Here is a 27,791-nt window from a genome sequence, read left to right as displayed (position 1 = left end):
TCTGGACTTCAGCCCATAGGTGATGACTATTGCGCGTGATTACACGCCTTGACAGACAAACTCCTTCAGCTAGGCTAGAGTAACATAGCATCTGGCGCAGTGTTCATTTTGTCAGCCACTTTTGATTTAGTTTTAGTCTTAGTCTTAAGACTAAATCATACAATTTAGTCTTAGTCCGATTTAGTCTTCTGAAATTGTTTTAGTCCAGTCTTAGTCTAGTTGACTAAATATCAAAACATTTTAGTCTTAGTCTAGTTTTAGTCTTTTAGTCTTAGTCTTTTGGGATTAGTCTTAGTCTTTTAGGATAAGTATTTTAGGCGAAATATAACCATGAGACTCTGAGCAAGTAATCTTTTCCACTGTCTGTTACTCAGTCAGTGCGATATCAAAAAGATTCAGAAAAATACAGTGCAATTCTGTCAAAATCTCTCAAAAAATAATAAACAAAACACCATCTTGGCTGTAATGCCATTGCACCTTAATGTACAGTAGGCTACAATGCCTAGTGTGTGTCACAGTGCCACTGCCAGATACACAATCTCTGCTCTGCAAATAATATAGTAACAGTATCAATCACATCTGACACTGTCTACTACTCTCTGTGCAAAACCAACAAGATTTTAAAAGAACAGATAAGTGCCTACATACTCAAATGTAAAGATAAAAGATGAATTTGGGTTTAATTCCATTTAGTCTTAGACTTAGATTTAGATCAAAATCTTATTCGACTTAGTCTTTAGTCTTAGTCAACAAATGTAACAATGATCTGGCACCATCACATTGCACTTTCCAAATCTAGTTGGAAGAACAGCGAAAATGTATCATGGGTGCCATGTCTTGTTTGGCCTTACATGTCAATCGGACGCTGCATTCATGATTTGAGATTTTTTTTTTCTCCAAAAACTGTTTTGCAAAACTCGACCTGCTGATGGCGCTATAAAAGGCAGATGTGAAAAATGCAGGGCAAATGTTTTTCCTTGGCCTCTAGGGAGGGCAATTTACCTGCATATTCCACCCAGATTGGCTAAGATTGGCTTCCAAAGTTTGCAGGATTGGTCCGTTTTGAACAAAATGCCTCAAATCGTGAACGCTGCGTGCAATTTTGGTGGAAAGGTGCACGCACACATTCCCATGAGGCCATGGAAGAAATGCCACTTCTAATTTTTCAAGCCTCATGGTGGCGCTATAACAGTAATCCTGTCAGCCTCTGTGTGAAGTAGTGTTATTAACATTGCCTTTCTTGTCACATAATCAAAAGGCTGAGTCATTCATGTAAATAACAAAGCCCCAAAGGCCTACATTGAGCCGCTGGGGTAGCTGCCGGGGAAAATTGGTCTTTTTTGGGCCAGTGACAGCCCACCACCATTACTCTGCTAGCTGGGTTATAACATTAGCTTTCTAAAATATTGAGTTCATAATCTTTTTTTGTATGCTCTATTCATTGTAATGCCAGGTTGTACCTACCCATACTATTTTGTTTATTTGACCAGATCCAAGGGTCGGGTGGCATGTCTTCCTCACCTTTCACGGCAATTGGAAGCTGCATGCATGCGAGTTGAGGCATTGTGTTCCAAAAATGTGTTTTGCAAATGTCTACCTACTGGTAGCGCTATAACAGGCCAATGTGAAAAGGGTGGCATTTGTTCCTTGACCTAGTGGGAATATGTGGGGCAGATTTCACGGTAATCGCAAGCTGCGTTCATGATTTGAGGCATTATGTTCAGAAAGGGAGGGCAATTACTGTAGGATGGAATATGAAATATCGGACAGGTCGGGCTTGATCACATGACTATAGAGATACTGTGCACTGATTTGCGTGATTGTTGAAGAAAATCTGATGGAGTAATAGCAAAGAATGTGTTTTACCTATGTTGGCCTCCTGGTGGCGCTATAAAAGGCACATATCGTATTAAGGTCTTCCGTTAACATTTTGCCACCTGTGCTCTGCCATGTATTTGGCCAGACTCTAGCTTATGGTGACATGAACCATGAGTGGATAGGGAACGAGTGGCTGCCCAGTCTTGGACTACCTCAGTATCGCAGCTACTTCATGGAGTGCCTGGTGGACGCCCGCATGCTGGACCACCTGACCAAGAAGGATCTGAGGGTGCACCTTAAAATGGTGGACAGCTTCCACAGGTAATAATGCTTCACCTGAAGACTGAGCCTAAAGCCCATAGCACTTGGTTTAGTTGAGTTTATTAGCACAAAATTGAACAATATCATGGAAAACAAAATACTGTGCGAGGAAAGGAAGAAGCCAGCAGGATTATTTGGAATCCTTTCCTTATTGGAAGAGGTCATTAATTAAAGTAGCTATAGTCAACTTTTTCTTGAAAAACGGATGCTAAAATAAATATGTTTCGAAAAAATATTTTATAAAAAAATAAGCTTCATATATGTGTTTCAATTAAAAAATTACCACAAAAAGTGTAAAATAATGATAAAATAATCATTTTGGCCATTGTCGGACCGACACTTTGTTTACATTCTAGTCTATTCTTTGATAGTGTTAGACTAGGATGTAAACAAAGTGTCGGCCCGACAATGGCCAAAATGTTTATTTTATCATTATTTTACGCTTTTTGTGGTAATTTTTGAATTGAAACATATATGAAGCTATTTTTTTATAAAATATTTTCGAAACATTATTTTTATTTTAGCATCCGTTTTTCAAGAAAAAGTTGACTATAGCTCCTTTAACAGAATTAACAGAAGTTCAATAATAACAATACAAAAGAATACAACAAGGGGAGCAGCTAAAGTAAACTATATCATGTGGACTACAGTAAGGAAGAAATAAGATATTGCTTTAGATGTTTCTTAAATATTGCCAAAGATAGTGATGTCCTAAGTGAAGCATCTAGACAGTTCCACAAATGAGGGCTTGCCTACCCTCAATGCCTACCTTCAATGACCATACATGTAATTTAGATAGCATTTTCTTATATAGACCGATGTCAGGCCATTTTCGACTTGATTAAATTGGGGTACTTGGATTAAGCAATCAGGTAACTGTGTGTGTCTTTGTGTCATCAGGACAAGTTTACAGTATGGAATCATGTGTCTGAAGAAGCTCAACTATGACAGGAAGGAGTTGGAGAGACGCAGAGAGCACAGTCAACATGATTTGAGGGGTATGTACGTGAGTATTTACCATGCGATGACCAACAGTTAAGATGAATTTTACAGTAATCCACTCCCTTCAATTGGCTGTCATTTAGGGCAGTGGCTCTCAAACCTTTTCATGACAAATTAACCCCCACATTATTATATTCATTTTGTTAAAATGTTTCAAAATTGTTTCATATCTTTTCAAGAGTTTTTGAAAATAGACAATGTATATAGGGTTAAAGTGATTAAACTGAGGTACTTGGGTGGCTCAGTGCCAAAGTGCCTGCCCACCGCAACACAGTGGGCGCTTTTCGACCGGCGAAGAACCGGTTTGGGTTCTTTCTCCCGCCTATGGGTTGAACCAGAGGTGAGCTTTTCCACGAGAACCGAGTTGGTTCCGAACCGTAAAAGTTTGTTCGGAACGGGAGCCACAAAATCCTTGGTTCCTCTGATTCAATCTGGTGGAAACGCAAGCCGGTTCGCGGCCGGTTCGCAAGAATTAACCAAGGTTCCAAGAAAGTTGAACGGCACTGGTTCTGGGTGGAAAAGGCCCCAGTGTGTGTGGGGAGGAATCAATTGGCATGACGACTAAACTGGAGAGGAAAAAAGGAGTAAAAACCAACAAACAAAAAAGCGATTAAATTGATTTTGATGCAATATTAAAGGAGCTATAGTCAACTTTTTCATTGTAGGGCCGACACTTTGTTTACATCCTAGTCTATAGACTAGAATGTAAACAAAGTGTCGGCCTGACAATGGCCAAAATTATTATTTCATCATTATTTTACGCTTTTTGTGGTACTTTTTGAATAGAAACACATATATGAAGCTTATTCTTTTTATAAAATATTTTCGAAACATTTTTATTTTAGCATCCATTTTTCAAGAAAAAGTTGACTATAGCTCCTTTAACTTGGACATCTAACTCAAATAATGTCAGTATCGTGTTCAGTATCACGGTCAGTATTGTGCTCTTCTTGGACATCTAATCTAACCAGGCACATAGACATCAAAGGGGGCTTGAGCCCCTGCCCTTTTACCTGTAAAAAGGTGCCCTCTCCAGACCATGAATGCAGTTTTCACAGGCAGCATTCAGGAGAATTTCCCTTTTCCAAATTCTCCTGAACTTGAACGTTGCACTTTTGCTTTGAAAGAATTTGTCCAGAATAGGGATGTCCCGATACCACTTTTTTGCTGACCGAGTACGAGTACAAGTACTTCATTGTGAGTACTCGCCGATACCGAGTACCGATACGAGTACAATTAATAATACAAAACAATGTGTTGTCATCCTCACAAATCTTAAAATTAGGGATGTTCCTAGCGACTAATTTCACTGACATGTACACGACAATTTTGAAACCTATTCGGATAACCGAAAATTAATTGATGAATTTATTTATTGATATTAACAAGCAGAAAATAGCCAAAATCTAGCACATTTCAATTAGGCTAAACCTCATTTGAAAAAGATATCAAGAGTATATGAAAGCCTTTTAATAATGTTTATACTATTGGAATCTGCTCCAAAATAATTGATTACATCACCAGTGAAAGACGTAAAACTAGGTCACCGCACCGCAGCGCAGCTGGACTGACAGGACTCCTCTCGTTAAGCGACCTCTCTCATCTCGCTCATCTCTCATCACTGTTAAGCCTACTTTAAACCATTATTTATGGCATTCGCAGCCAACTTATGACTGAGACTACTTTCTCCATGTTCTCAAAATCTCACCTCAAAATGGATTATTCTTCAGATGAGCGGATCACACTGATGCAACAGGCTCGAGCCGAGCTGCCGAGGTAATGAGTGAGTGATTCACATCCAGTCGCCTTTTTTGGATTTGATTTCTCCATCAAAGGCAAAGCACTCAGACAAACTTTGCATCGTAGCAAGTTTTAAGATTAATGAATGATGAATGATGCTGCTAAATCACTCAATGTAGGCCTACTCATGTTGAAGCAGCAGACAGACAGACAGACAGCCTGCTGCCGCTGAATGCCAGCGTTCACTCCGTTCAGCGTGCACCCGCTGTGGGTCATCGTGACCACAATTACCAGTATGAATGTTCTTCATGGGGTATTTAAAAAATAGCAGATCTGCAAGCTTGCAGTGCGGCACTGTGAGCTTGCATATCTGCTATTTTTCAATAGCAAAAGTGTAAAATAATTAAGGCCCTGGCTTTCACCTTGAGCCCCAGTAACCCAGTCCCACTTTTCTCCCCCTTGTGACGCCCCTGTTCGGTATCGGCCGCTGCCGTCAGAAGTATCGGGCGAGTACGAGTACAACAAAATAGGGTTGTATCGGCACGAGTACCGATACCGCGAGTACCGATACCGCATCCCTAGTCCAGAAATCCATGTCGTACCTGCATCTCCAGTAGCTAAAGAGTGTGGGGTAGCGCCCCGAAAATAGCTGATCTACAAGCTTACAACACGTCGCAGCGCGATGCGTTGCAAGCTTGTACATCAGCTATTTTTTGGGGGGCCAAAAGTGCCCTTTAAGGGAATTTCTGCCCCTGCCTCTCCAACATTCTCTGCACGTCCCTGCATCTAACTCACATCTATGTCCTGCTGTGCAGATGTGCTGGTATGGAGTAATGAGCGGGTGATCCGATGGGTCCAGAGCATAGGTCTGAGGGAGTACGCCAACATCCTGTTTGAGAGCGGCGTTCATGGAGCCCTGGTCGCCCTCGACGACAACTTCGATTACACCAGCCTGGCGTTGGTACTCCAGATCCCAAACCAAAACACTCAGGTATGCATAGCCTCTCCCAGACACTTGGCATTAACATAGGCCAGTGGTTCTCAAACTTTGACATTTGAAGGTCTTCCCCTTAACTTTGACAGTGTACAAATGGAACCAATGTGTACACATTTGGTACACATTTGTACACTGTCAAAGTTACAGACTTGTAAGGGTCAGTTTAGACATTCATTGTCCCTGAAAGTGGAGTGTCCCTGAAATCCACAACCAAACGATGTGTCTGCTTGTTACTCTGGTAGCCTGTCCAGTGAAGTATCAACTCCTTAAAGGAAAGTTCCAGAATAAAACATATATATACCTTAATCAGCCTTTTATCACATATGTACATACCTTGTATGATGGATTTCTGTCATAGTGGTCGATTTTCCATACAACCCAGGACTCCTCCAGATCCCTCCCCACAGCCAAAACGGGGGTAATTTGCAGTCCTCCAAAAGTGCTAATTTTCACCACTGCAATGTTACTTTTTTCTTCATAAATCATCTATTTATAGTTCCAAATGACGTTGTAGCCCGCAGCTAATCCCCTAACAGCATTCCACATCCTGAAATGGTGTTGTTTACATCCAGAGAACAGGAATGAAGTCTCGTCCGTCTCGCGAGATTGCCGGGTCCTAGACTTTTAGTTTAACTTATTTACATGAATATATATTTATTATTATTATAATACAGCCAGTAGGCCTATATACACAACAAGGCATCGTGGTATACATTTAAAAAAAATATATAAAGTAGAAGAATACAATCTAGTTAGTATGTTGATCGGTAGAATCTAGTAAAAGGAATGAGAAGAAAAATAAAAAGACACGTTTCTGTGGTCGTGAGGTAATTTTTACCTAAAGTTTATTTGGTGAGGCATTGCAGAATGTCTTGAGGAAAATACGATTATTTTGTGTTTATATTGTAGCCTACATTGTTTACAAATAATAAATACATGTCAAAGTTATTTTGTAAGTAATTCCATGAATAAATAATAAATAAAATCGAAGAAATGTCTTGAGGAAAATAAAAACAAATACGGTAATAGAATTCTGCTTCCTTATTTTTTATTGCGACCGTAAGGTCGCAGTTTAGTATGAAAACCTCCACCGGCCGTCCGTCGGTCACACGTGCGGTCGACCGCACGTCACACGTGCGGTCGACGTGTGATGAGGTCACGATGAGTCATCTATGCCCAAATATAGATTTCTAGGTCAGATGGCCCATAGAGTTTGTGATGTCAAACCTAGCAACCCAATATAAACAAACCTGATGTCAGACCTGAAGTATCCTTTTATACCCATATATGGAGATACAGAGATCTCCATATATGGGCATATTAGAAAGCCCATATATGGGCATATACGGATGACATCAGGGATATCCATATATGGGCATAAAAGGGACAAGGGCTTACAGTTAAGAGATCTCCATATATGGGCATATCAGAAAGCCCATATATGTTCATATACTGATGACATCAGGAATATCCATATATGGGCATAAAAGGGACAAGGACTTACAGTTAAGAGATCTCCATATATGGGCATAAAGGGACAAGGACTGTTACAGTAGATATAGAGATGTCCATATATGGGCATAAATGAACAAGGACTGACAAACACTGAGATCTCCATATAACCTATGGGAATATAAGGGACGAGGACTGTCAGCTTGTAGACCTATTTTCTAAATATTGTTGTACATTAAAAACTTGAAATGGGTCGTTTTGCATAGTACTTGGGATTTGTTGATGTAAATGTTCACATAGAGTGTAATAATTGGTAAAACAAACTTTTGGCCTATTTGTGGAGATAAGCGACCAACGGTCGCTTATCTCCCGATTAGGGAGTCTTACTGGTATATATACCACGATGCCTTGTTGTGTATATACTGGCTGTAATAACTCCAGGAGAAAGCTTTCATTTGCGCTAAATAAAATGAAGCTAAAAGGGACGCGGAAATCACGCGAGACGGCGAGACTTCATTCTTCTTCTCTGAGTGCTAGTATTGGGAATGTAAACAACGGCCATTCCTCCGACGAGAGAAGCCGCGACAAAACAGTGGATTACTGGCTCTCTTGGAACTATAAATAGAAGATTTATGAAGAAAAAAGTGCATTTGGAGCAGTGAAAAATAGCGCTTTTGGAGGACTGCAAATTACCCCCGTTTTGGCTGTGGGGAGGGATCTGGAGGAGTCCTGGGTTGTATGGAAAATCGACCACTATGACCGAAATCCATCATACAAGGTATGTACATACGTGATAAAAGGCTGATTAAGGGGGGGATATGTTTTATTCTGGAATTTTCCTTTAATGTCTGTATCTCTCATCTATTAGAAAACCACTGAGTGAAGCATTTGATGGAAATAAATAAATACAAATTGTGTGTGTGTATATAATATATATATAATTGGATTTTTACTCAAGTCGTGACTCATAAGAATGTGTCTGTGTGACCCACAAAAAGGGTCCAGAGTCTGACCCACTGTTTAGGAAACAGTGAAGTAGATTATGGGCATGACAAGATTCTAGCCAAATACAGTAACATCACTCCCATCAGCCCCAGCCTCCTTCACAGTAGACTGTGTGTATTCCCCTCCCAGGCACGTCAGATTATGGAGCGAGAGTACAACAACCTGCTGGCGCTGGGCACCGAGAGACGACTGGATGAGGTGAGAGCTGGCACGTTCACCTGACTGTGTTAATGTGCACATTCACACCTAGCTGTCAACCCATTTCATGGTTTTCAACCTATTTATCCACTTGATCAGGGGTCTTCAATGTTTTAGTTGAGAGAGAGAGATGAAGCAGGGACCCCCACAACCTTTTCATAATTCAATATAGTTTCATTATTTGACAGCACAATCATAGCATATTTTGGATTCATGTCCATTTGTATTTTTCAGATATTTAACTACTTGAACCATCGATATTGAATAAACCTGACCTTTCACTAAGTACCTAGTCTGCTCTTTTCCCCCTCTACACCAAACCTGTGTGCTATTTTTGGCTATTATGGACGCTAGGGTTTTTCGAGGGGTTAATATAAAAAAAGGAGAAAAGGGTTTCTATCACTCAAAGATTTGGAGGATCCCCCATAGTAACTCTGAGGACCCCCTAGGGGTCCCGGACCCCCTGTTGAAGACCCTTGCACTGGATAGTCGAGCAGTCTGTCTTTAGTCATAAACCAAACCACATAAGTGGCAACTCTTTATAAATGTTGTGCTAAAATGTGTTGAATATATTCTCATTGTAATTATTGCTACAGTGTAGTGTTCAATAACTCCTGTTTTTTATTAACTCTTTTACCGCTTTGGACGTTCCCGTTGGCCCCATTTTTCACGGCGGCGCGCCGCCAATAGTACGTTCTTTGGCTCGTTCTTTTGTACCTTGTTTTGATGTCTGTAAACTGATGAGGGGTCGCGCGGGTGTGTACCGTTAACACATCTCCCGTAATAGTGCTCTCAAAAACCCACTGGACGTTAGCATCAATGGAGTAACAAAACACTTCCTTGTTATTTTCTCTGGGTCTATTGCTCTGTAGCGATTTAGTGGCCTGGACGGATGGGAGCCGACCACGGCTATTTCACATTAATTCTTGCATGAGGCTGCCCTCTACTGCCAGTATAGCCAAAGTACATCTATTTAATGAGAAAAGAAAATAATATTAATTAAAAAAAAAAAGAATACATCTTTGTCTATAACGTCGCAAAGGTAAGGTGCTTTTGCTGGCACCAGACCCAATAAATAATATATCTGGCAGTAAAACTGTTAAAAAGAAAATAAGTTTTCAGGTTGGGATGCGATATCATCCAGTCATGAGAGAGAACTCATACAGGATATAGAATAAACAAGTTAAATTGGAAGTAAAATTATTTGTGATGAATGGAATCCCTCTCCAGATTGGATGAAACCAGAGTGCTCCTGAAAATGTTTATTTATATATATATATATATATTTTTTTTAAGATTTGTTTTTGGGCTTTTATTGATAGGACAGTAGACTGACAGGAAATGGGAGAGAGATGGGGAGTGACACGCGGCAAAGGTCGTCTGGATCGGAAATCGAACCTGGCGACGCCGCCAGGCATCCTATGTGGCAATGCCTAAGTGGTATGCGACTGGACCAGTAGGCCAGGGGGCACCCCTGAAAATGTATTTTCGGTTTACTAGAGAGAGCTGGAGAGACGAGGATGCCTTTACTGAACAAACACTGTAGCGAAAAAATAATGCTTACAGCACTTTTACCTTTCCTAAAAACTATAATTAAATAATACATGTATGTATTATTATTATAGTAGTTATATAATAGTTAAAGCATTCAATAATTCTAGGCCTAAATGGGTAAGATTCCTTTCCCTAAAAACACCTCTTCACCACATCTTCGACCACTTGTTGGCTCCATCAGTGTGATGACAATGACTTCCGGGGCCCGTCGTGGACGAGGAGACAGTTTCCTCCCCGGGACGTCCACGGCATCAGCATGATGCCTGGATCGGCCGAGACGCTCCCCGCCGGCTTCCGGCTCACCACCACCTCGGGTCACAGAAGACTGCCCCCGGAAGGTGAGCTCCCAGCCTGCACGGGACCTTTAAGTCCCTTACACCAGTGGTTCTCAACCTTTTCAGGCCGCGACCCCCAAAATAATCATATTTTAACTGGGGACCCCCCCCCCCCCCCCGACGAGCACTAAGAGTTGAGGAGTTACATTTTGTACGACACGGTTCTATTGTGAAAATAGCAGATCTACATGCTCACAACGCCTTGCGTAGATCGGCTATTTTCACAATGTCTGCCTCTAATATTTGACAATTTCTCCAATATTATTTTTTTTCATTATAGAGGTATTAAAAAGTCCTTAAATTGTCACTTTAGAAATGTGCAGATACCCTCACGTTATGTTGGTTTGTTTACAGTTGAGTGATAAAACAACATTGCACATTAAGTTAATCATCTGGGGACCCCCCAAGGGGGTCCCGACCCACAGGTTGAGAACCACTGCCTTACATGTCTTTTTCTTTCCGTTTGGGTTGTAAAGGCTTTTTCATTCTACATCCAATAGGCTATATTGCACAGCAGGCATTTTAGAGGAAGTCGGGTCTCTTCCTCCTTCACAGGCGTTACCATATACTGTATACCAGTAATACTAACGAAGGCTCTGTTCCATTCTGGTCAAACAGAGTGGGTGCTGGGGGATATTGTGCATGTTGGCTCACTGGAAACACTCTGCTACACCAGTGGGTCCAAAAGTGTGGTCCAGGGACCCTTGTGGTTCCAAATGACCCCTTAAAAGGTGTGTAACCATTACGGGTCCATTTGTAAACCCTCAGCGTTATGGGGGTCCTTGAGAACAACATGAACATGGAACCGAGCCTTCATTAGTATCATTGGTAACACCTTTAAAGGAAGTTAGAAGAGACCCAACTTCTCTCCAATATGGCTGCTGTGCATATAGCCTATTGCACTGTGGTTGAACTTGTTACTATCAGAGTGGGGGTCTGGGGTCCTCACCTTGTGTGTGTGTGTGTGGAGCATTCTGACAATGTCTCTTGTTCTCTTTGACACCGGGACACTGCTATCTCTGCAGTCCTCTATGAGGCGCTGGACGACAGTTCTGACGACATGTATTTGGATTGGTTTCAAGGTCAGCTATGCCCCTAGCCCCCTCCCCCCCACCGACTGAAGGTCACTGCCTCTGGCCCCCCCGTGTGCCTTAAGCCTGAGTTATACTAGTTGCGCCGAAAATAGCCGGTTCACTATTTTTGGTGTGCCGAAAAGATATGCTGCACCGTAGGATGGTGGTGTGCGCCGAAAATAGCCGATCTAGGAGCTCACAACGTGTTGCAAGCTTGTAGGTCGGCTGTGGTCGGTGCACAACGCCAGCACGCAACTAAGTATGAATCAGGCTTCACTAGACGTTAAAGGAGAATTCCGGTCTAAATGGCTTTCTTACCTTTTTTTGTTTTGTTTTTATTTTATCTCCCAAAAACTTGTCCAGGTGTTATTGTCCGACCCGTGACCACAGCCCACGTTTTTTCTTTTGTAAAAAAGACGTCGCGTTCTAAATCTCTTCTCGCGAGACTACTGAATCCTATTAAATTTGGAAGTCTCGCGAGACGAGATTTAGAACGTGATTGGTTTTATGGCAGAATCCCAACAATGACGTAACCCGTGCGGTCACTGCTGCATGTTAGCGCTCAAGAGCGTGTTTAGGGTTAGCTTATTTGCATAAGCCGACATGTATTTGCTGCTCCCGCTGTGGGCTGTGGTCGCGGGTCGGCCAAAATGGACAATATTGCCTATTTTCATAAAATAACACCTGGACGAGTTTTTGGGAGATAAAACAACACAAAAAAAAAGTTAAGAAAGCCATTTAGACCGGAATTCTCCTTTAAACACCCCTCTCTGCCCCCACCATCCTGCCATGCAGTATATACTGTATCTTCTGTTCTTTGTTCTCTTTCACCACCAACTTTCCTCTCTCTCTCCCTCTTACACACTTTGATTTCTCTACTATCCCTCAATACCCTGCTCCAAGGGTGTTTTTCTTTCTCTAATATTTTTATCCCACGGTTTTGCAACTCATTTTCTCACCCAGTGCCGACTACCTAACCTGTAGTCCTGGTTTCCGCTCACCCCCTGCCGCGCCAGGGGAATTGGGGAGCACCTGGCTGGCTAGGGGGAGGTAGTATAGAAACCAGGACTACTGCATGTTTTTATGAGGGCATCTACCCTAGGAGAGACGGGGAGAACATGCAAACTCCACACAGAAAGGCCCTATCGCCAACCCCACCTAGGGTGGGTTTTTGCAGAGTTCTTAAACGGTCAGGTGTAAAACCCTGGTGCTCAAAGCTAGGGGTCAAGTTATGGGATAGGAAACCATGCTTACCTCTTGCTGGTGCAACCCGTGGACGTTGCAAGACATTGACTAGAGCTGCGAAAGCACTGATGTGAGTGCCGTTTTTGTGTTGCCCCGCATCAGGAGGAGGTTTTGCGTAGGCCGAAAGCGCATTAACATAAACACTGACACCGTTTGTCATAACACGTCCCACTCTCTAGCTCTCTCCACTGTTGAAGGAGAGGACCCTGGTCAAAATTCTCTGACGGTCTATGGAGAGAATTATGCTTGTGCATCCAAATTTGTCCTGGCATTATGGACATACTGTGAGTCATGATTAGGGATGAGTATCGTTAGGATTTCATCGATTCCCCAATTCGGTTCTATAAAGGTAAAAAAAAAATAAACAACAACAACAAAAACAATCAAATAACAAAAATATCTTCATTCTTTTTAGCATTAAGTAAATAGTATTTACTATGACTAAATGTGTATATTGGCAGTAAAGTAAATCAGTAAAGCCGCTGACTGTCCATGTAAACACATTTTACATCAATAAATGTCAACTTTAAGAACCGTAATCTCATTATGTTTATTCCATCTCAACACAATGGAAAACAGTACAAGTTGAAGCTTGTACGCTTTATTTATGAGAGAAATACTGGACTCTTATCAATTAATTTATTTGTATGGGTACTCAGCTATTTGGATTCGGTCCTTACTTGGAACCCAATTTCAATACTGAGCCCTAGTCGTGGTACATAATTTAAATACGTTTTGACCAGAGTTCTGCTCTTAACAAGGTGAATCCCATTGAAACTGAAACAATCTTCCCTGTGCGTCTTTCCTCCCCGGTCTTTGTGTTGTGCACAAAAGGTCTGATCATGTTGCTGGTGTGTCCCGACACTCAACATTTAAAACATCCTTTTGATTGTGTGATGCCGTGTACCATGGCATCGTTGCCTGGGTGGATAATACAACTAATCCCAGTTGTGCATCTGTGTGTGGACGTGGCGGTGTAGGGCCAGCCATGTGTGTCTGTGTGCCGTGATTGTACCGCTATGGATAACTATGTGTCTTTACAGTGCATCCATGCAGTGTTGTTTTTGACAGCAAATTTTGATTTGGTCTTAGTCATAGTCTTTTGAATTAAATGACTTTTAGTTTTAGTCATAATTTAGTCACCCGAACAGTTTTAGTTTTAGTTGAATTTTAGTCGACTAAATATCATAAAATGTATTTTGGCAGGCCTTGATGGCATCATAATGACTGATTTTACACTTGGTTGCGCGCTGAAAATAGCCGATCTACAAGCTCACAACTTGTGAGCTTGTAGATCTGCAACCAAGCATAAAATGACTCTTCTCGACTAGTCCCCCCTAACGTTTTAGTCTAGTTTTTATTTTGTTGACAAATTTGTCAATATATTTACAATAGTCTTAGTTTTAGTCATCATAGTTTCGTTTTTATTTCGTTTTCGTCATTGAAAAAACTTTGTCGACAAACATTTTTCGTCATAGTTTTAGTCAACGAAATCAACACTGTATCCATGATATTACCTTACCGCTATGGATAACTGTTAAAGAGGAAATGTTCCCTTGAGCAGTGGTGGAAAAAGTACCCACATTTGTTACTTAAGTAAAAGTAATGATAGAAATACTCTGTTACGAGTAAAAGTCCAGAATAAAAAATTGTGTTGAGTAAAAGTACAAAAGTAGAGAGTACTCATTATGCAGAATGTCCCATTTCACAAGTTTTCAAATGTATAAAAATCTTTAGAAAATAGCCGATCAAATAGCCAATGTGTCGACACATTGTGAGCTTGTAGATCGGCCATTTTCCAAATGGCTGAAATATATAATAGGGCAGAAGTGGTTAATGTATGTTCTGCAATAATAATCAAAATCTACAAAGTAACTAGTAACCTAAAGTGTTCAAATAAATGTAGTGGAGTACAATATTTGTCTCCGAGATGTAGTGGAGTAGAAGTAAAAGTACAGAAATTTGGAAATGCTCCAGTAAAGTAAAAGTACCTCAAAAATTGTACTTAATTACAGTACTTGAGTAAATGTACTTAGTTACTTTACAGTACACCACTGCCCTGAGAGTGTGGGCCTATTTTAGATTTTTTTTTGTAAAGAGTGTGCTTGATTAATAATCTCTGTCTCCCCCTACAGTTGGAAACCCAGCAGTGCAGCGTCTGGACAGCTCTACGGTGAGGACCTATTCCTGCTGAGAGGAGGAGAGAGGGCGACCTCATAACTGTACGCTGTATGTAACACTTGCACGTACACAACCAAAGGGGTGCTGTGTCTGTGCAGCAGCGCACTAATAACACAGACGGCAGATCAAAGAAAGCAGAGTCACTCGTTTCCCCAGATAATCACGTTTGTCTGCGGCTTGGCAAGGAGTCTGCTGTGTCGTTGCCAGGTAGCGGTGATAAGAAAAGGCAGGGCGAGCAGTGTGCCGTGGTCCTCATATACCGATGTCTTGTCTTTCATGTCTGTCCCAAAAAAGAAAAAAGGACTAAAAGCAAAGTATACAATCGTTCAGTGTGAGCTTTTGGAATCTCTTTCCGTTAGATGAGCTGTGCTTTACCTTGCTAGATAACCGGGCAAACTGCATTCACGTCTTTCTGGTTGTGCTTACATGCAAAGTCAATGTAAGCACTGCAAGTCAATTTACGAATACACACACATTTACACTGGCCGTTGTATGCGAATGGCGGAATAGGACAGGGCGTGATTGATGTGGCGCATTAGTTATGAATCACCCAATCAAATGACATAACATGAATGGTGGGCATTGCCTCGCAAATTACATGAAATGACAGGTACGGGCCTGGAATATCAATATAAATACACAACATTAAAGGGCTTTTCACACAGGGAGCGACACTTCATTTTCGATGTAGCGTGTTGCTACTAGTGTGTGTGTGTTTGTGTGCATTCACGCTGTGCGGTGCTGAACAGCTCTTCGCAAATCATCTCTCTCTCTCAATTTGAGCCGCGGACTTTCCAATAACATTTGTTTCCTTTTCAGGTTTAGGTTATTTGTTCAAGCTCGAAGTAGGGCTCAGGGTTCAACTCAGTTCGGGTTAAAAATGTCAGGCCTGTTAAAACTCTAGCCCCTCCCTAATGCTCGCCTCTAATATAAAAATAACTAGACCGGCCATCGGGAACGATGCAAGTCATGAAGAATGCAAGTTGTGAATGCATGCCCCACGCAGATTTGTAATGCCCGTTGTATCCGTCTGCCTGGGTCCCTTTTACACCAACATAGAGAACTGCCTATGCTGCCGACTCGACGCAGTGCACTCAAGCCCCTTGGGTCAGCGCCGACTTGCGTGCCAAGTATGAAGTCGGTTGATGATGGGACAGTTCGAGATACGTGAACTGCACAGATTCTGTGCCTTTATTGTAAGATTACTAGGCACATCAGTCTCTTCCTGTGTGGAAATCTTTTAACACTGTTATGCGTTGGTGTTGTGTAGGTGGTAATGTTGTGTTGAGTAGTTGTTGTGCAGTTTTGATCTTGTGTAGACTACACAACATCAACACGACTACACAAGACCAACACAACACCAGATAATAGAATATATCAGTGTTTCTCAACCTTTTTTCTTCCAGGGCACACTTTTCATTGCAAAAAGATCCCAGGGCACACCTAGATATATGGCGTGTGTGGCTATTTTCAAAATGTTTGCCAATTTCTTATATTATTTTACAATTTGGCCAATGTTTTACCAGTTTTTATATAGTTTGTTGATTACTTTTGGTCTTCCTTTGTTCTTTTCTTTCTTGAGGAATTAAAAAGGTTTTAAAAGTCCTTAAATTGTGACTTCACTTTCACATTTCAAAGGGCACACCAAAGGTCTATGGCACAGTGGTTGAGAAACACTGGAATATATCATCTCCATGTAGTCGGGGACCCACAAGCACAAAAGCTCAAGGAATAGGGTTGAACCTGTGATTTTCTGCCATACTTTTTATTTCTGTTATATCTATTAGTTTGGTCATTAAGGTCCACAGAATGAGAGGCCTGCTCTGCTGGAAACAGCGTGAAAAAAAAGTTATGGACATTTGTATATTCACTGTCCCATTGACTCCACTAGAAATATTAAAAAAAGAAAAAGGATCTGCTTTAAGTAAGTAGCATGTGAGGGGTCAAACTAGGGGTTCTTCATGATTCTGAATCCATTGCAAGCATTTGTTTTGCATGAAAAACATTCCTTGGACAAAATTTCGGCCCCCTAAAACTGTGAAAAGTGGAAAAAAGTGATGTCTCACTCAACACTTTTCACTATTTCTAGTGGAGTCAATGGGACAGTGAATATAGAAATGGCCATAACTTTTTTTCGCGATGTTTCCGGCAGAGCAGGCCTCTCATTCTGTGGACCTTAATGACTAAAAAACTAATAGATAAAACAGAAATAAAATGTATGGCAGAACATCACAGGTCCTCTCCCATTTTGTTGACTGGGTCCCCATCCTCGAGTAGACGTTGAACATATCTCAACATGATGAATCAGATGTTAACCACCATGTCATCACTGCCAACCATTCATTCATCTAGGGAAATACCTGATTAATAAACAGACGATGAGCTGCCGAGCGCATAATAATGTCATAACATCAAGCTGCTTAATCCACTGAGCCCTTACTACTCCTACACTTTAAGCAGCTTTGAGTGCATCACTACATCAACTATCCAGCATAGGCTCTAATGCAACTCGTTCCCCTTAATCAACACCCCCGCCCGAGTGTGACAGCATAACACCCGCCATTGGAATATGGTCAATTAGAACAGTGGTTCTCAACCTCTGGGTCGGGACCCCCAGCGGGGTCCCCAAATTATTTTGGGGGGTCCCCAGATGTTTTCTCACTCAACAGTAAACAAACCAACATAAAGTATGCTCACTTGTGAGCATGTAGATCTGCTATTTTCACAATAGAACTGTGTTATACAAAATGTAATGCCTCGACTCCCCAGGTAAAATATGATTATTTTGGGGGTCGCGGCCTGAAATGGTTGAGAACCACTGAATTGGAATACATAGCAGAGATGAGATCTTCTGTCCTCGCCACCCACTTGTTTCTCTCCATCACAGGTGCGGTTTTAATGGAGCCTGACCACGGAGCTGCTAAGATGGGCCAACTTGCCTGGGAACAAAAAAACATTCTGTCGACACTACACTGCCAAGAAGCCCTTCCCATCCCCAGTTACAAGAGAGAGTGGGGTGGGAGGTCTAGTCAGGGGTCTCTCCTGCCAAGCTGCCCTCTCTTTACTATAAGCCAAGCCCCCCACCACGACACCCCATGACGTGGGCACCAGATGCCGGTGCTATATTTTCATTTCTACCTTTTACATGTACAGTAACTTGTCGATGCATAATGTACTGTGTATTTCTTCTACAGGAGTTGTGTAGGTTATCTGTAAATGAATATAAATATGGCGTTTTTTAAAATATATATAAATACACATCTATGTAAAAAAGAAAAACAAATATTCCGAGTTTGTGCAGACGCCCCTGCCCTCTCATTTAGTAGTTCATAGATTAAAAAATATATATATGCTGCTCTTTGAACATTCTTCATGCTATCCCGTCCCCCTTTCCCAAAACCATTTTTGTACATACGGTTTTATTTTTTCATTGTGCTGGCAATGACAAAGACAATGATGAGGACTCTGTTGCTGACAAGAGAGATTTTGGACGTTGAAAACATGTTTAGAATCGGCTATGAGCCCTCAAGTGGTGTACTGAGCCCCCTCCCCTCACCCCCCCAAAAAACCTCCACTCTCCTCTTATACGAAAACAAAATACACAACAGCATTCTGGGAGGATAACAGTAGACGCCTAGAGACCTGACAAGCACTTTGATACAACCACAACAACTCTGGACTTTTTTTTACAGCCAAGGACAAAACAAAACATGACACTCCTCCTCAGAAGTCGCACAATCCCTTCTCTCAGAGGGCGAGCAGGACGTCAGTCATTCTGCTGTACTGTATGTTTCATCAGGCCATGCAGTAGCAAGCCCAACACTCACACTCAGCCAAGCTGGCCTTCTTTAACCCATTTAGAACGGGTACACATTATTGTGTATCATTATTTTACGCTTTAACTATTGAAAAATAGCAGATATACAAGCTCACAGCTCACAGCGCCGCGCTGCGAGCTTGTAGATCTGCTATTTTTTTTTAATCGTGAAAATTTGAATTTTGACCCGATTCTATTAGTGTCTTTTGATTCCTTCTAATGTTTCTACGTCAGCAATCTGGCCAGCCATCGTCAAAGAAAAGGTCCTTTTCACTTAACTGGAGCTCAGTTAGTCTGTTCTTGAGAGACTACTATGTCAGACAGTGGTTCTCATACTTTTTCATGTGAAGGACCCCCAAAATGATATGCATTTGGCCACGGACACCCATCTCAAAATATTTCGTTTCAGGGACCCTCCCAGCAGCAAAATTTGAGTTACAAACGTTCGCTTAAAACATACATATATTCAAAGATTTTCACACAGTTTTCACGACTTTTCAATAGCTAAAGCATTCAATAATTCTAGGCCTAAATGGGTTTTAATCCTTACAACACACAGAAGAAATAACTGAAAGACAGACATGCTTTAGCTCATAATGTGCGTAGAGTGTATATGACCATGTTGAAGTGAGGTGACCTTTTAATGACAAAAAAGAAAAAAAGAAAAAAAACCTGTTGCTTGCTGTGACTTATGTTGGTGTAACTTAACTCTTTGTTTCCATCTGAGTTTCCAGGGTAACCTAATGTACAGCCCTACTAGCTGTCTTTGAGTTATTTCTGACGGGCTATTCAATCAAGTCTTTCACCTCGGTTTGTTTTTACGACTTAGATTTGCACGAACAATGAATCACTTTATTTTGTGTCCATTTTGTTTTCTTTTTTATTTATTACTACTTGTATTTTGGTCAAAACTAAGTGGTAAGCAAACAAATTTTCATTGTCAATAAAAAAAACTACTGTCAGTGGTTTAAGTAGCTGCGTTCATTGTTGCTGCATTTATTTTGCACTAATACTTATTTTTAATAACTTAAGCATTTTCCTCATTTCTGACTAACCCCCAATACATTTTTATTTTTATTTTATCATTTAAATGCAAGAACTGACGTAAATAGACATACTGTACAGCATATTCTATGGCAAGAACATAGTAGACAACAGTTCCGATGGTTACAATCCATGACTATTCCTGAATTCTCAGCACTGTTTGAAAACTGCTCAACAAACGGTGCCAGAGGTAGAACTTAAATAAGTACTATAGGTATTCAATGAAATGCAGGAGCAAGTGCTTATAAATAACGTTGGTCATGAATATACAAGTCACACAGTAACTTTATGTATCCTTTTTTTATTAAAATTATGGAAAACTAGAATTAGTTTATTTAATAATACATTCAATGGTCCATATTACATAATTGATAAAATTTAATCTGAAAATGTAGTTAGACTAAGAAGGTCAGGTAGTGTCTACCTATTATAGCTGCCCCACAATAATCTACCCATCTATTCTAAAATAATTGATAAAATGACTAAAAATCACAACATAATTCATCTACATTGTGCCCTACAAATGTATGTTGATTTTCTCCTGTTGCTTTGATTGAACTCACAGGCTTTCATGGAGCTCTGTACAGGTTTTACCATCGTCCCACTGAGGAACTCATTGTCCAGCTGCTCTCTGTGACTTTCCTATTTCCTTCTCGATGTCCTTGAACACCTCTGGGTCCTCAATGGTTGGAGTAATCTGTGGGGACAGTTTTTAAACCATGTGTTACTGGTTGTGACCGAAGGTCGCAGTATACCATGAGAAATGTCGTAGCTTGTCCGTCCAGATAGGGATCTCCATGTATGGGCATAAAATATATTTTATGTATATGGATACATATTATTATTAATAATAAAGGATTACATTAAAATCAAAAGTCCATATATGGTCATTCCCAGAAACAAAATCCCTTTTATGCCCATATATGGAGATTTCTGATGTCATCAATCCCAGGCCGAAAACTTTATTATTAACTCTCCCCACGCTTTGAACGATAACGCTCGCCCCATTTTTTACAGAACCTCGATGCCAATACGGCGCTCGTTCGGTTCGTTCGTCTGATGACTGTAAGCTGATGAGGGGTCGCGCGGCCGTTTACTGTAAACACATTTTCCGCTGTGATGGTGTAAAAAATCCATTATGCGTTAGATCAACGGAGAACAATTCACTTCCTTGTTGATTTCCTCTGGCCCGGAGGCTCTGTAGCCAGTGACTGCTCTGAATGTACGGCAACACATAGCAGGACAATTCACATTCATTCTCGCATGAGGCCGCCCTCTGCTGCCTGGCAGACCAAAGTGCACTATTGCACAACCAAAAAAAATAAAAAAAAATAAATAAATGTCTGTCTGTCTATCTACTATAACGTCGCAAAGGTAAGCCGCTTTTTGATGGCGCCAGACCCAATAAATAAATAAATAATCTGGCAGTAGGAGAGTTAAGTCCATATATGTATATGGATATATATTAATAATAAAGGATAAAATAAATAAAATGTCCAACAGTATGGGCATTCCCAGATGATGCCATGTTAGGGTATCCCCTTATGCCCATATATGGAGATCCCCAGGCATCAAACCCAGGTCCTAACTCGCCAAGGCCCTGCTTGGCTTTACTAATTAACATACGTTTTACGCCCATTTATGGAGATTCCTATATTGTCAATATTAAGGACATTATTAAGGATATTATGTTATCAATATTAAGGACATATCTGGGAATGCCCATATTTGGTAATGTCCATATATGGGCATGTTTTGACATAACATTGTTGACTATTATGCAGGGGTCTCCATATGAGTAACTGGTCCCATATACTAGTAATATTACAAACAATAACAATCCTATAGTCTATATGACGTCCTGGTAATGCAGAGCATCCCCATATGGGCTGTGATCAGGCCTTGTTCTGAACGTCACCGGAGGACGTCATCATGACGTGGCTTGTAGGGCTGCACACCGATTTGCTGCTCCCAAAGAGTACGTTTTACTTGGTAACGTTTCGAGCCACACGGCTCTTCCTTGGAAGAGTTACCAAGTAAAACGTTCTCTTTGGGAGCAGCAAATCGGTGTGCGGACTCTTGTTTCTTTACTATTTATTAGTCCAGCACCCAGCCTATATATGGCATTGGATGTGCCAGCCCTTTTGGCTGTTTCAGATCAAACATAGAATGTAAAAACAATTGCACAATGCAGAATGTAAAAACAATTGCAAAGTGCCAGGAGCCTCCTAATAATTTATTTTGTAATTGCAAATTGATCTTTAATGCCTTTGGAGAGCTCATAAATCTACAGTAGACACATACAGCAGGAGTAAAACCACAAGCACAGTATTTTCAATTTCCACTGCAATATTGAGGCTCTCACCATATGGCTTTTTAACAGTGGGACATGGTAACCACTTTAAAGCTGCCATCTGTATGTCATAGGTGAAAATAGTGAAAATAGCCAATCTACTAGCTCACAGGGCATCACAACGCAACACCTTGTGAGCTTATAGATGTGCTATTTTCGCTATTCGACAAAATATTTAGGGCAGAGGTCTTCAACAGGGGGTCCGCGATCCCTAGGAGGTCCACGGAGGTACTGCAGGGGGTCCGCGAAAATGTTGCTTGATTACAAAATAAAAAAGTATTTTTCTTTTCTTTCAATTTTTTTTTTAATAAATCATGATTCTGTCCATTTTGAATAGCTTGTATACATGATTACTGTGCAAATGACAGATTGTTGATAATATTATTGACATTGGTTCTCAGTTAATAGGCCTATGTAATAGGCCTATGTAGCCTACTATGTTTAGAAATAGTAGTGCCACCCTGCTCGCTGTACCTTACATGCATATTTAAAATAAAAATAAAAATATGTTGTATCCCCGACCTCCCAACCCTACGAGGTGGTAGGGGGTCCCTGCTCAATCTCCCCATCAGTTCGGGGGTCCCTGGACTGAAAACGTTGAAGACCCCTGATTTAGGGCATAAGTGGTTAACAAGTTCAGAGAGCGAGTAAGAGTTGGCTAGTACCTTGTATGGTTTGCCGTTGACCAGATTGGCTAAAGAGGCGCGGGGGATCTTGCCAGAGCGAGTCTTCGGCAGCCCTTTGACGAATAACACCTTCCTGAAGGCTGCGACGGGCCCAATGGTATTTCTCACCAAGCTCACCATCTCTTTAATGATCTCCTCCTCGCTCTTCTTCACATCTGAATCACAAACAAAGTTGATTAGCGGTTCCCAAACCTTTTAGGTCGAGACCCAATAGAGAAATTAGACGATTGTCCGGGTCCCAAATCTACAAGCTCACAATGTGTCGCTTCGTGTTTATTAAAAATCATTACATATTTTTTATAATTCATGAAAATCATTTTGGGGAATGATTTTTTTTTTAAATGTTTTGAAATAACAATAATGAAAAACAACATTTAGGATACCAAAAATTAAGGGACCCGTAAAAAGGGGTCCCGACCCAGTGTTTGCGAACCAGTGATATAGATAGTGTATTCAGTACCCTTTTTTTTCCTTTTTTTTTAACTCCATTGTCACACTAACTGTACATCTGTGAGTATGTATGTGCCTTACCATTCCTGCGGACACAAAGGGCCAATGGGACGTGACCCTTAAGGGTGTCCTCTAGGGGGACCACAGCGCAGTCCACAATGCCAGGGTGTTGCAGCACAGACTGAAAACACACACACATTATGAGAGAGATGACTATGTACTAGGGATGGGACGATATGAAAATGTCATATCACGATTATTGTGACAAAATAAATCGCGATTTACGATATTATCACGATAATCAAAATCCAATATCCTGGGGCGGAACATTTGCCAAAAAATAGCCAATCTACAAGCTGTCACGTTGTGACACGTTGTGAGATTGTCTATTTTTTGGCAAAGACATTTAACTTGTTAACTGCCAGGGGCCACAAGAGGCCGCTAAAGTGCCAGACATTTCCCCATAAGGCTTCGCTATAACATCCGCGTACCCAGGCAGAAGTGCCTTGGGTTTTCACTGCAAACAGTGTTATGAACGTTAACCGGAGGAAGAGAGCTAACAGTTAGCTATCAGCTTTTTTTTTTTTTAGAAGCCCGATCTGAGGCTATTTAGCCGCAAACAAATTTTACTCACTGCCCTAGGAACACAGTTCAGAGAAAAAGGTCTCTAAAGATGTGACTATGTATTGGATTATGCGGCGCGATGCGGCGGCATTACCCGATTACGGGCCGGTGGAAAGAGAGCGCGGTAGGCGGCCTGGATCAAAATTTAGACGGGGGCTCCGTTGAGGCCTCCGATTATTTAATTCATTTTCTTAAAGAAACCGTAATTGTTCGGTTTTGGTACCTCGGATACGTCGTGCAAAAATATTGTTTTTTTGGGGGGGCTCTAAACTTTATTCTAAACCATTTTCAATGGAATAAATCGTCGGAACTTGTAGAATGGCTTGTTGGAAAGCGATGGACGAGCCAGGACCACCCACGTCTCTACAAGCAGCTCAGGGTAAGTAAAATAGCAAAAAAAATATTGTATTGGATTGAAAAAAAAGAACCGAAATTGTTCGGAGAAAAACACTTTATCAAGTACGTATTGTAAGTACATTTTACCAATTACAAAGAGTTTAAGTGGTACCGGATATGCAGCTCGGCAAATAAAAGCTGAATTGATCCCAGTGCATGACAGAGGACGATATCACGATAAATGAAATCTCCACGATACGATTATTGTGAGTGTTTTTTATCACGATAAACGATAATATCGCCTATCGTCCCATCCCTACTACTGTATGTACACTGAGATAGATGATTAAATCAGGACACCATTTCATCCATTATCTTCGTCCTACCTCCTCCAGTGCCCCGGCAGACAGCCTGTGCCCAGCGACATTGATGACATCATCAGAGCGCGACATGATGTAAAGAAAGCCCTCCTCGTCCACAAAGCCAGCGTCCATTGTGTCATAGTAACCCTGGAGACCAGACAGGGAGGAAGACCGTCAGCATCAAGCCTCACTAACCACTTTCAACCTGGTGTCCCTATTTTGGGCATGTCATTATATGTTATTAGGGCTGTCACGATTATGACATTTTACATGACGATTAATTGTCGCTCAAATAATTGTGATTAACGATTTAATTGTGTATTTGTTGTTGACAATTACATCTCTGTTTGGCTTTTAGGCTTTGAAGTTGCACATGGCAATCATGACACATAACTTAATACAAAGAAATTACTGACATATTTGACGACTTGATACTTAAAAAAGAACATTGGTGGAAATAGCCGATCTACAAGCTCACAACGTGCCGCATTGCGACGCGTTGTGAGCTTGTGGAAATAGCCGATCTACAAGCTCGCTTTGCGACGCGTTGTGAGCTTGTAGATCTGCTATTTCCACTACGTTTTGAAAGTGTTTGTAACTATATAACATTTCTCAACATGTAATCGATTATGACGATTATGCAAAAATAATTGAGATTAGACGATTATGTAATAATTGTGACAGCCCTATATGTGATGTTATTTTACTAAACTGTGTTTTTTGTAAGCATGCAGGTTAAGCATGAGGTCATAAAACAATCATAATCATAAGCATGCAGTCAAAACATTACAACACTAGAGGGCCACCTTATACCATGTTCTAATTAGACTTATATCCCTTACTTGTAGCTATATCATGCTAGCGAGTGCTGTGTGCTATAAAGAAACACTCATCTAAGCCTAAGTCATTTAAAAACATGAAACCTGTTTCCATGCAGCCTCATTAGCCCCGGTGTCCCTATTTTGGGCCTGTCGTTATAGGTGGAAATCTAAAGGTCACAGTGCATTGTGAGCTTGTATCTGTTATTTTCATTGTATGATCGTGTCAGGTTGCAGATCTATTTGGGCCAACGTACCGGGAACTTGATGAAGTAGAGCTCTCTGTACAGCTCCTGGTTCTTCCACAGTGACAGTGCTGCACCGGGAGGTAGAGGCAATCTGGGAGCCAAGAACGCACGCGCACACACACACACACACACACACACACACACACACACACACACACACACACACACACACACACACACACACACACACACACACACACACACACACACACACACACACACACACACACACACACACACACACACCTTGCTGTATTTAGTTTAAATCAGTGGTTCTCAAACCTTTTCATGTCAATTGATACTTATTTGGCAACGGACCCCCATCTGAAAATATTTTGCGCAAGGGACCTCCATTCGCTATTTTGGGGTGCCCGCTGGCCTACCGGTCCAGGCGCATACCACATACTGTAGGCTCTGATGCCTGACAGCGTGTCGCGGCTGGCTCTGTACTAGGTATGCTGTTTTTTCTACACTAAATCTCTTAGTTGGAAATAGACAATGTACAAGCTCACAATGTGTTGCACTTGTGATGGCTGAATATGGTAAATGGTGCATTTATATAGCGCCTTTATCCAAGGCGCTTTACAGAGATTGTGCATTACTTCACCCATTCATACACCGATGGCGGAGGAAACCATGCAAGGCCTGCTCACCGGGAGCAGCAGTCTTGCTCAAGGACTCTTCGACACTAACTCTGGGGGAGCCCGGGATAGAACTGGGAACCCTCCGTGTTCTAATGATGGTTTCCCTACCCCTGAGCCACTGCCGAATAGGGAGGCTAGGGCTCAAGTGGTTAAAATAATCGTCAACTGATTGCAGCTCTATGTATAAAACCATTGACTGAGGCCTTACGACCTTGCTGCTCATCAAAAACAGGTACGATGAAGTATATACAGTATTAGTCTTGACTCCTGCGGTTGCCCCCATCAGGGGACCTGGTATAGGTCTGGATAACTATGAACTGAAGAAACCAGCTTGTCAGCCTAACAGACTAGAACAGGGGTCTTCAACGAGAGAGAGATGAAGCAGGGACCCCCACAACCCATAGATACCATATAGTTTAATAGTTAGAAATGAAACTATTTCAATCTACAAGCTCACACTGCGAGGCGTTGAGAGCTTGTAGATCTGCAATTTTTTGGCAAAAGTTCTCAGAATATGGACACTAGGGTTCAAGTCGTTAATATAGAAAAGTAGAAAAAAGGTTTCTATCACACAAAGATTAGGAGGACCCCCTGTAGTAACTCTGAGGACCCACTAGGGGTCCCGGACCCCCTGTTGAAGACCCCTGGAGTAGAATGAAGACATACAGACGCCTGAATGTGGATATTATTACACCATCCTACTGGTTGACTAGAGTCTAGACATAATGCCAGTGTCTGCTGAACCTGACCTCACCTGACCCCGCTACGAACCTGAATGTGCATGCCTGTGCACACACGCACACAAAGAAGAAAGGGGATAGGGTAACTGGGCAGACCCGGGCTTTGTTTACACAGGAGCCAACAGCAATCACCTTTTTAAGTATCTCTCGAGCAAGATGGTCTGAAATCACCATTTTTGTTTCTTTGCGTAGGCTTTTAGAGCTAAAGAAGCAATGCTTTTCTAAACAAAACAAAACAAGGCCAACGGTTTCTGTTTACGGGTTTGAAAATGCCACTTGAGTGTTGTCGCTAAGCATAAATGTAGCAACACATTCGATAGCTTAATGTGGATGTAGCCTAAGAGGACTCCAGTGGCTTGTTCTGCCGCTTTATTTGGTTCTTGTCTGATGATGGCTCACTGTGATTGTTCAATGCCTGCAGCAAACGTGGGATGTCACTCCCAGTGTTGTTGCAGAATGGAGCAGAAAAGGAACAAACACAGACCTGAGATGATCCATCACTGTGCTGCTGCCTACGTTTTAACTTAATGAGCCTGTCACACACCGCTGAGTGCTTTTCATGCAGGAAAGCTACATTTAAAGCACAGAAAATTGCATCAAAAAGACAAGATAGTTCAATTATGGGTTATTTCCTCTGTGGCCTGGCTGAAAACACAAGACATAAAACGCTGCAGCAAACCGCGAGGCTTGTCATTTAACATTAACAAAGTGAATACAAGAGTAATATGACTTGCTCACTTTGTTTATT

General features: G+C 41.4%; 2 protein-coding genes across 2 annotated transcripts in view; one reads left to right on the top strand and one right to left on the bottom strand.

Moving 5' to 3' along the window:
• The window catches only part of ppfia2 (PTPRF interacting protein alpha 2), a gene marked incomplete at both ends in the record, with an annotated part of 259,369 nt that extends 244,435 nt beyond the window's left edge, over nucleotides 1–14,934 (top strand). Inside the window, 7 exons of the mRNA XM_080754745.1 lie at nucleotides 1,964–2,139; nucleotides 3,040–3,137; nucleotides 5,697–5,872; nucleotides 8,465–8,533; nucleotides 10,269–10,425; nucleotides 11,448–11,504; nucleotides 14,876–14,934. Of these exons, the coding sequence (XP_080610871.1) occupies nucleotides 1,964–2,139; nucleotides 3,040–3,137; nucleotides 5,697–5,872; nucleotides 8,465–8,533; nucleotides 10,269–10,425; nucleotides 11,448–11,504; nucleotides 14,876–14,934 (792 nt within the window). The remainder of the gene's footprint in view (nucleotides 1–1,963; nucleotides 2,140–3,039; nucleotides 3,138–5,696; nucleotides 5,873–8,464; nucleotides 8,534–10,268; nucleotides 10,426–11,447; nucleotides 11,505–14,875) is intronic.
• Nucleotides 14,935–20,371: 5,437 nt separating this feature from the next.
• The window catches only part of acss3 (acyl-CoA synthetase short chain family member 3), a 62,885-nt gene continuing 55,465 nt past the window's right edge, over nucleotides 20,372–27,791 (bottom strand). The window contains exons 12-16 of the mRNA XM_080754798.1: nucleotides 25,669–25,750; nucleotides 24,618–24,740; nucleotides 23,353–23,452; nucleotides 22,801–22,976; nucleotides 20,372–20,479 (exon numbers count right to left, since the gene is read on the bottom strand). Of these exons, the coding sequence (XP_080610924.1) occupies nucleotides 20,396–20,479; nucleotides 22,801–22,976; nucleotides 23,353–23,452; nucleotides 24,618–24,740; nucleotides 25,669–25,750 (565 nt within the window). The 3' untranslated portion in view covers nucleotides 20,372–20,395. The remainder of the gene's footprint in view (nucleotides 20,480–22,800; nucleotides 22,977–23,352; nucleotides 23,453–24,617; nucleotides 24,741–25,668; nucleotides 25,751–27,791) is intronic.

This window comes from Nannobrachium achirus, assembly GCF_963921795.1.
Source record: "Nannobrachium achirus genome assembly, chromosome: 23".
NCBI classification, from domain to species: Eukaryota; Metazoa; Chordata; class Actinopteri; order Myctophiformes; family Myctophidae; genus Nannobrachium; species Nannobrachium achirus.
The sequence above is the reverse complement of the archived record's forward strand: the minus strand, read 5'-3'. Positions and strand labels throughout refer to the sequence as shown.